This window comes from Chinchilla lanigera, unplaced genomic scaffold, assembly GCF_000276665.1.
Source record: "Chinchilla lanigera isolate Chin_1 unplaced genomic scaffold, ChiLan1.0 scaffold00032, whole genome shotgun sequence".
NCBI lineage: Eukaryota > Metazoa > Chordata > Mammalia > Rodentia > Chinchillidae > Chinchilla > Chinchilla lanigera.
The window spans coordinates 3,736,165-3,745,320 of NW_004955433.1; the positions used below are offsets into that span (position 1 = coordinate 3,736,165).

Below are 9,156 nucleotides of genomic sequence, written 5' to 3' on the forward strand. Positions count from 1 at the left end.
TTCTGTTAAAAATTTAAGAAATGTTTCCAATAAGCATTTAAGGTCATCTCCCTACAACACAGAAAAGATGAAGGGATACTAAAAGCAACTATAATAAAATGTCCTTCCATTTAGCAGATTAGTTATGGCTCTGTATTAGCCCAGGTAACTAAATTTTTGTTTCAACGTGGTAAAGTATGTGTAGTGAAAGTTTCCAAGGAGTGGGGCGAATGTTGCGTCAGCTTCACTATCTTTATTAAGAAATACACAAAATGTTTCCACAGTGTTTTTATACTGTGTTTTCTTTATTTCAAGCCACAGGTCTACTTGTAAGATTCTCATGGATCATGCAGTAAATGTTCTATCAATGAAACCAGAGTTTATAGTAGTATTATCATATTGAAAGAATTCCTGGATTCTTTTATTATGTAAAAAGCTCAAATTCATGGCTGGAATTATTAGGGCAAGCCTGAGATGTATCTTGCTCCAATGAATATTATCAAGCTACTCACTATGAAAAAGCCCAAGGGCATACTAGAGAAGATAGTAAGTTCACCATTTTCAGGAGACTGAGTTGAAACCCAACCCATCGTCTTCATCACAGCTTTCTTCCATGTAGAAAAACGGATCTCACTTTCTGTGGCCTGGATCTGCGGTTCAATCCGTTCCATCCTGATTGCTGACAACTCCTCGGGCTTAAAACTGCAAACACCTATTCCTTCGGCAGCTCCTGCAGCCATGGCAGCTCCCAAGGCTGTTGTTTCAGGCAAAGAAGACCTTATTACTGGAATATGCAGAATATCTGCTTGCAGTTGCATAAGAATTTTGTTGTTGGTCATGTTTCCATCTACCTGTAAATGACGGAGTGGAATTCCACAGTCACGGTTCATGGCATCCAAAATCTCTCGGGTTTGGAAACAAACAGCTTCTAATGCAGCAAAAGCAATATGACACTTATTGGTAAACTGAGTGAGACCACATATTATTCCTCTTGCACTGGGCTCCCAATAAGGAGCATACAGCCCTGAAAAAGCTGGAACAAAGTAGCAGCCATAAGAAGTACCTACTTCTTTGGCAAGTTTTTCAATTTCTTCTGAGGTTTGTATAATACCAAGGTTGTCTTTTAGCCAACGAATAACAGCACCAGCTATAGCTACCGAACCTTCCAGTGCATAATACACTGGCTTGTCTTTGCCTAATTTGTAAGCCACTGTGGTCAGAAGGCCATGTTCAGAAAATATACACTTCTGACCTGTATTACACAGTAAGAAGCAGCCTGTTCCGTATGTGTTTTTGGCTTGTCCCTCCTGGAAGCACATTTGTCCTACTAATGCTGCAGACTGGTCTCCCAAACACCCGGATATCGGGACGCCTTCCAAAGCCCCGCCTTTCATTAGGCCGTAGATCTCAGAACAACTCCAGACATTTGGAAGAATATTCATGGGAATTTCAAAAAAGTTGCAGAGCTCTTTATCCCATTCCAAAGAATGGATGTTGAAAAGCATTGTCCTACTTGCATTTGTTACGTCCGTCCCATGGACACCTCCGTTGGCTCCGCCTGTCATACTCCAGATAAGCCAAGAATCAATGGTACCAAACAGAGCTCGACCTTCTTCCACAGCTTTCTGGACTTTTCTCACATTGTCAAGCAACCAGCGAAGTTTTACAGCACTGAAGTAAGTGCTAAGCGGAAGGCCAGTCTTAGACTTGACGAAGTTGCTGTTTCCAGGAATTTTTTTGCTAAGAATATCAACGGTGGACTGGGTTCTTAGATCAAGCCAAACCACAGCATTGTAGAGAGGCTCTCCGGTTAACCTGTCCCAGAGGACAGTGGTTTCCCTCTGGCTGCTGATACCTATAGCTTTTATGTTGGCTGTGTCAATGTTCATTTGGTCAAGTTTCTCACACGTTCTCGCCATGCACTCGTAGACAGATTGAAGAATTTCCTTCGGGTCCTGTTCCACCCATCCTTCTCTTGGGAACTCTTGTGTTAGTTCCACTTGATGGTAACTGAGTAGTTCTGCTGTTTTTGCTTTGAAAACCAGAAAGCGAGTGGAGTTGGTGCCCTGCACCACCGCCCCCACTAAGGGACCCACCGCTGCCGTCTTCGCAGCGGCCATGAAGCCTTCCTCTGTACTAGGTTTCCCGGGTGACAGCGCGCCGGGTGCAGGCCCGGCCGCCCTTGTTGACGCAGGCGCTCTGGGGCCCTTTGTCCCCACCCGCGCGCCGGCTCCTCCCTCCCCCACCACGCCCGCTCGCGCCCAGGCTCATCCCCGCCCCTCCCTGACTTCGAGATGATTTACATTAAAACGAGTTATGTGGGGCTGAGGATGTAGCTCGGTGGCACAGGTGCCTTCCTGGCAAGCACAAGGTCCCGAGTTCGATCCCCGGTCCCAAGAAAAAAAATAGATCATAGGGTCACCTGTGTAATGACGGTTTCTTGCTCTTCTGTCTTTGGTGGGGATTGGTATTTCTATTACCGTTTTCTTTCTGCCTATCAAAGTCCTCAGCATTCTTATAGTGCAGATGTATGGGGGCGGGGTGTGAATTCTGAAAACAGTTAAGCATCTGTATTTTATCCTAATACTGAGAGTTATTTTTCTTGATAAAGTATTCTAATTGACTTTCTTTCTTTCTTTCTTTCTTTTTTTTACTATCAGAGCCCTCTTTCTTGCTGTTTCTATTGTGTTTTGTTATCATAACTTAAGTTTAAATGTGCATATTTTCTTTGCCTTTAGGGTTTTCTCTTCATCAATATTTTTGATCAGTTTTATCATGATATGCTTTTCCATCCTTGGTGTTCATTGAGTTACTTCAATCAGGAGGTTTATCGGTTTTATTAAATTTGGCAAATTTTGGCTACTATTTCTTCAGATATGTTTTAGTCTCTCCTCTGCCCTTTAATGATTTAAACTAAGCATGTTGATGTTCTCATATAAGCTTGTGATGCTCTATCCATTATAATCGGTCTTTTCTATCTGTGCTGGATTTTAGGGAGCTTCTAATTGCTATCTCTTCAACTTTACTAATCTTTCCTTTTCCAATATCTAATCTGCTATTAATTCATCTGATGTAATTTTCACTTCACACTTTGTAGATTTTAATTTCTAGGATCCATTTGGGTCTTTTAAAATATCTATTTAAATTTTTGAATACATGGACTAAAGTTAGAATAACCTGTTACTTCACTTTCTGCTAATTCTCACATCAGTGTTAGTTCAGTTCAATTTTGGTTGTTTGATTATCTCCTTTTCATAGCTTGTATTTTCCTGTTTCTTTGCAAGCTTGATAACTTTTAATTAAATGCCATACACTGTGAATTTTACCTGGCTGGATGCTAGATATTTTTGTATTCCTTTAAATTTTCTTGAACTTTGTTCTGAGATTAGATAAGTCACTTAGAATAATCTTAAATCTTTTGAGTCTTGCTTTTAAAATTTCTTAGGTGGAAAAAGGGTCACGGTCAATCTAAGGCCAATTATTCTACTTGGATGAAGAAATTCTTCTGTGTGTTTTAGCTGATGAAAACTCATGGCTTTCCTTATAAAAGCTCATGGCTGTCCCGGCTGGTGGAAACTGTCATGGCTCTCAGGTCAGTGCTGGGTAAATTTATCCCTTTTTGTGTGCATTCTTCAGTGTTACTTTTTTTTTTTTAACACTCATACACTGATCAATACTCAGTTGAAGATTTGGGGGAAGAGCTCTAAGTTTCCCTGTGTGAGTCTTTTCTAGTTAGTACAGAGTCTGGCTTCCTTAGGTTTTCGGAATGGTAAGCACCATCTCCTTCCACCTGGATTCCTCTTTCCTGAGCTGAGGGCTTAGAATTTCAGGCAGTAAGCCAGTAATATTCATACCACTTGTTTCTTGTCTCTTAGAAATAGCTCCCCTTTATTGTGAAATTCTCAGCATTATACAAAGTGTTTTGTTATATAGTTTATTAATTATGTGAACTGTTTCATGTGTTTTTATCCATTTATTGTTTCAGATGAGAAGTGAAGCCATTGAATGGAAACTTAAATGTTTAGATTAATTGTAACATCGGTGAGTAAAGATTTATTTAATTTTTTTTTTTGGTTTTTCTTCGGTACCAGGAATTGAACTCATGACCTTGCATTTGCCAGGCAGGCGCTGTGCCACTGAGCTAAATCCCAAGCCCCAAGATTTATTTAATTACTCATTAAAATGTATTTAATAGTCATTTGATAAGAGGCAGTTTTCTATAGTAAGGCCTAGATTCCACTTCAAAACTAGCTCAAGGATAAGGCCCATTGAATTCCTAGTGAATAGGTACATATCTTTGTTCATTTTAAAAACTTCTATCTCAGAGTTTTTCTAAGCAAAAATTTGGAGACATTTACTGCTATGCCAGTTTGTCACACTACATTGTGAAACATATTGAATTTAAATTGTTTTAAATTTTTTTTATTCTCAAGTATTTGGCAGTAGTAAACATGACATGTATAGATTAATCTACAAATTAAAAAGCTTTTAATCCAGTGTTTCTATAACCTGTCTTCCCTGTCACACCAATATGTACAAACAAATGTTCCCAATCCCATTGGTTTGTAAGTCTGGGAATACTTTATTTTAGCAATTTGTTTTTAACACAGTGTTTCATTTATACAATACTGACTTACATAGTAGTTTCACTGATAATAATGATAGTGATTAAACAATCAAGTAATAAGTGGCTAAACTTAGTTTCTTAATTTTTTTGTCTTTTTGAGACAGGGTCTCATTATGGAGTTCAGGCTGGCCTTACCTCACTTTGCAGTCCAGGCTGATCTCAAACTCACAATGATCCTCTTACCTCAGCCTTCTGAGTGTTGGGATTATAGGCGTGCACCACCATGCCTGGCCTAAATTTAGTTTAGAAAGTTGATAAATTGATTTAGTTTCTTAGTGTAATTGCAAACTATTGGTGGATTTAACCAAAGCATACAAACCCAAAGTAGACAGCCAATGCTGTAAACAAATGAACAGAAAACTAGAGAACTAAACTACACTAGTATTTTCCTATACTTTTTAAAAACAAATGAAACTTTTGATCAATCGATAGTAGTTTCCTCATATTCTAATTTAAGTGCCTTTGAAATATTTTTTGGCACTACCGTATTTGTGAAGCCATTTAACTTTACATGAAAATTGTTTAATTTCTATTTTATACAAATGCAAATGTGTTAAAGCTTAACATACTATTTACAAGCATTGCCAAACCCTTAGAATATTATATTAAAAAATATTTTTGTACAGGATGTTTAAAACAGCTTTGTTAGTCTAATTGACTTTATATATTATTTATTTGCCCTTAAAGTTACTCTTCTAGAGTGTAACTACTTCTTAATGTAAAATGTTTTGAATAATGTCCACATTATGAAGTTTAAAATTTATTCATTTACTCAATAATTTGCCAAATACATTTTCAGAGATTACTATTTATGGATTTTATTATAAGCAATAATATGATGGTGCATAAAACATCCATTTGTCATTATTACAACTTTTTTTTTTTTTTTTTTTTTTAACATTTTGAGACAGGGCTTCACTGTGTAGTTCAGGCTGGGCTTGAACTCTCTTCATAGCCCAGGATGGCCTTGAACTCACAGTGATCCTCTTGCCTCAATCTCCCAAGTGCTAGGATTATAGGCATGTACCACCAATCCCAGCCTATAACCTTTAAATTAAGAACAGTAACAGCTAAATCTGCTAAATTTTGATTGACATATCTCTTATACATATCATGTTTTAGAGAGTGGCTTTTTGAGTATTTTCTTTTTTCTTTGTTACTACAAATAAAAAAGAGCCTACTACATTTTAAGTTCAATAAGAATAGTGGCCTGGGCTGTTTTAATAAATTTTACATATTTAGCCTGACTACAACCAGGAACACCAGAAATACTTGCTGAATGCAAAGATGAATACCACTGCTCTTTTCATTAAGTAATTTTGATAAAGTCAAAAAATTCTAATTTTGCTTTTTGGCTGGACTGTTGGTTATTGATTTTATAGTTTAATATATTCAATTGGATTACTGAATATATACTGGGATAGGTAGATGGAAACATATAACAAAATTACAATAAAATGTTAATTGTGTAATCTAAATGGTAGATACAATGCTTTGGGGATAAAGTTCTTTCAAATTTTCTATAGGCTTGCAAGTTTGCAGAGTAAAATGTTAGAGTATCAGTCAGCTTTCTGTCACTATGACAAAATAACTGAAACAATGAACTGATAAATAGAAAAAAAATATTTATTTTAGCTCAGTTTTAGTGATTCTGGTCCATGACCAGGTGGACATATTGCTTTGGAACTTTGCTGGGTCTACTAGATGGAATGGTGGGGTGCACATGACAGAGCAAACTGCTCCCCTCATTGCCAGGAAACAAGAGGAAAAAGGAAAAAGCCAAGATCCCATGAGGATGAGGACTTCCCACTGTACCCCTCCTTCTAGAAGCTCCACTGCCTCCCAGTAGCACCACCTTGAGGACCAATCTTTGACACATAGGTCTTTGGGGGAGAGTCAACATGCAAACTATAGCAGCTGCTAAAATATATTTCTGATAAAAAGCAAATAAAGCCATATATGGTGGTGCACTCCTTTAATCCCACCACTTGGAAGGCTAAGAAAAGAGGACAATAGATTTAGTCCTGCTTGGGCAAGTTAGGGACAGCCTGTCTTGAAACAAAAAATAAAATTGGTAGGATGTAACTCAGTGCAGAGACACTAGGTTTAATATCCATCACTGATTAATCTGCAAACACCCCCTACCACCAAAGATGATCAGTCTGCTAACACCTTTAGTAGAAATCTATTTCATACAGGGTCCTTTGGGCAGATAGTTGAAAGGCATAAAATTGTCACTGCCAAGTTTACATTGATTTGAAAGTTCTATAGTAATCTAGTTATAGTTGTTCATCCCAAGGAAACCATTAATTATTTGTACTTTAATTATAGGCATTTTCTTCTGCCTTTTATAAACTTTGTAAATCCTAGGAAACCAGCTGTGTGTTTAACTCCTTGGCTTTCAACCAGAAATTTCATATATCCAATAATGTCACTTCATTTTTTAAAAAAAAAATCTCAAGAGTGGGAATCAGAGGAAAAGTCTTTATCTCATTACTATTTCTGAATTTAAGGGTTTGAAGCCTAATTGTAAGAGCATTTATTTTTATAGGTTGTGGCTGGGAAATTTGACTTTTTGAAACTGTGTCATAACCAATGAATCATCACAGTTGGCAATCTTCAAAACACTGATGCATTTTTCTGCATGCTGTTCCCAAATGTGCTGGACCAGCTGTTGCAAGCCACACTATCCAATCTCCTGGAAGACCTCTTCTTGCACCACGAATCACCTAACGTATATTCCTCTTTGTTCTAATGAAGAATGGGAAAATTAGAGCAAGGTACTGTGGTGTATTACTCATGTTTTCTCCGTCAGGCATAGGCTGTGGGAGTCACTGCTTCCGCATTAGGAAGCCATAGCATTTGAGGTAAACACTCATGACCAACAAGCCAATGAGCTACACATTCTCACATCTGAAAGTGATTTTTATAAACGTTCAAATCTTGAAATTTTTGGGAGTGTATGTGTGCTAGTGTTCTTCGTCATTTTCCCAATGAAAATTGCCCTGACACTGATCTCAATGTTAATGTATTCCTGCTTACATTTGACTTTGGAATATGTTACAGCTAATTATCATTACACAGGATGAAAGATCAGAGCCCTGAGTGAGGTGCTTAGTTTTAGGAACAAAGGGAGGCCAATTCAGCATCTTGGCTTTAGGCCCAACAATTGTAATCAAACATCTTGAAACTGGTGAGATCTTTGCATTTATTTATTTCATTAATTAGTTAGTTAGTGAGTTAGTTCCTTAGTTAGTTTTCTTCCCTCACTTTTTGAAAGGGGGTGGGGAAGGGGGTTAGGGGTTTGAAGGGGCTGAAATTTCCCCTTGAACATGATGTCAATATGTTGGCATGTCTCTTTTTATTAAGATGCCATCCAACTGATAACAAGTCCTGCTGTGTTTTACCAACATAAAAAATTAGACTGGAGACCGAAGAGCGGCAGGTGGCTTTTGGCACCAAGAAATAATCACACTTGATGTGGAAAGTAAAGTAAAAGGAGCCATCTGTTCACTGCAGGAGGACGTGAAAAATCACATTAACATATTGTCACTAACATCATGAAATACACAGTTAATAATAAATTTAGTTATCATGGCAAGTTGCATTGAGTACTTACTCTGAATATACAGAATGTAAAAGATGCTCATATTTGCTGACCTGAGTTTATTTTTTAGAGAATGAAAAAAATCCAAGTGTTGAATCTTTTCTTGGTGTGTGTGTGTGTGTGTGTGTGTGTGTGTGATGGGATTTGGGAGGGGAAGTGTTTCATTTTAAAGCTGGCTGTGGTTCATTGTTGCTAAGTGAGCAAAATAGCCTTTCATGCAGATAAAACAAATCACTCTTCACTGTGTCCACCATGTTACTCTACAACTGCTTACCTGGGTGAAGAAGAAGAGGTACTGGAGAGTTAGAAGATTTGATGATGATTCTTGCATGAGACCCAGAGATGCAAATCCTTTATGCAGGAGGTGGGTGTGGTGATGCTGACACTGAGGAAAGCCAGTGCCTGTGGCCTTCCCTTGATGGACATCTGAAATTGCCTCTAGTCAGTGAAGTGTTCCTACACAGTATTTTCCTGATGGACTTCCATGAAATGCCTGTGCACACTTTAAGGGAGAGCAAATGTGTTACAGCACTGTGATAGGAAGGCTTCCTTGCATTTTGTGTGCGCACATGTATTGTTTCCATGTATCACCTAAACAGAAAAAGAAGCTACAGAACTTGGAGGTGAGAACGTAGTTGGAAAACCTAGGTTATTGTCAGTGAGTCCTTGTTCGAATTATATTTAAATACATTTTGCTGTAGTGATATGCTGTTAGGTTCTTGCAGTCTGTGGTTACTGTCACTACAAATCTATGACTCAAACCCAGAGTTTTATGATTACTTTTAATATCAAGATCAGTCTCACTATATTGGTTACTTACAGTGTTACATACCAGAATTCTGACTAATAGCATGACAAATATTAATTTGCTATTTACGGTAATTGGTCTATATTCCGTCATTACCATATTTGCTGGAGATGTAACAGTACATAAATATCCTCA

General features: G+C 37.7%; 1 protein-coding gene and 1 long non-coding RNA gene across 3 annotated transcripts; one reads left to right on the forward strand and one right to left on the reverse strand.

Annotated features, from left to right (window-relative positions):
• Window positions 1-263: 263 nt before the first annotated feature.
• On the reverse strand, window positions 264-2,196 carry Gk2 (glycerol kinase 2). The gene has a single exon (XM_005388216.2). It carries the CDS (start codon window positions 2,097-2,099, stop codon window positions 438-440), a length of 1,662 nt encoding a protein of 553 aa, XP_005388273.1. The 5' UTR covers window positions 2,100-2,196; the 3' UTR covers window positions 264-437.
• A 9-nt stretch (window positions 2,197-2,205) lies between these two features.
• LOC102024372 lies at window positions 2,206-8,201 on the forward strand. 2 transcript variants are annotated; one of them, XR_001234707.1, is made up of 5 exons: window positions 2,206-2,436; window positions 3,425-3,571; window positions 3,965-4,020; window positions 7,158-7,386; window positions 7,976-8,201. It is a non-coding gene; the product is annotated as an uncharacterized LOC102024372 (long non-coding RNA). The 2 variants fall into 2 exon arrangements; XR_001234706.1 differs by having other exon boundaries at window positions 2,206-2,350.
• The last annotated feature ends 955 nt before the right edge of the window (window positions 8,202-9,156 follow it).

Bases quoted from the DNA above. Each gene is read 5' to 3' on its own strand.
- Gk2 (XM_005388216.2), bottom strand. From the start codon at position 2,099: ATGGCCGCTGCGAAGACGGCAGCGGTGGGTCCCTTAGTGGGGGCGGTG.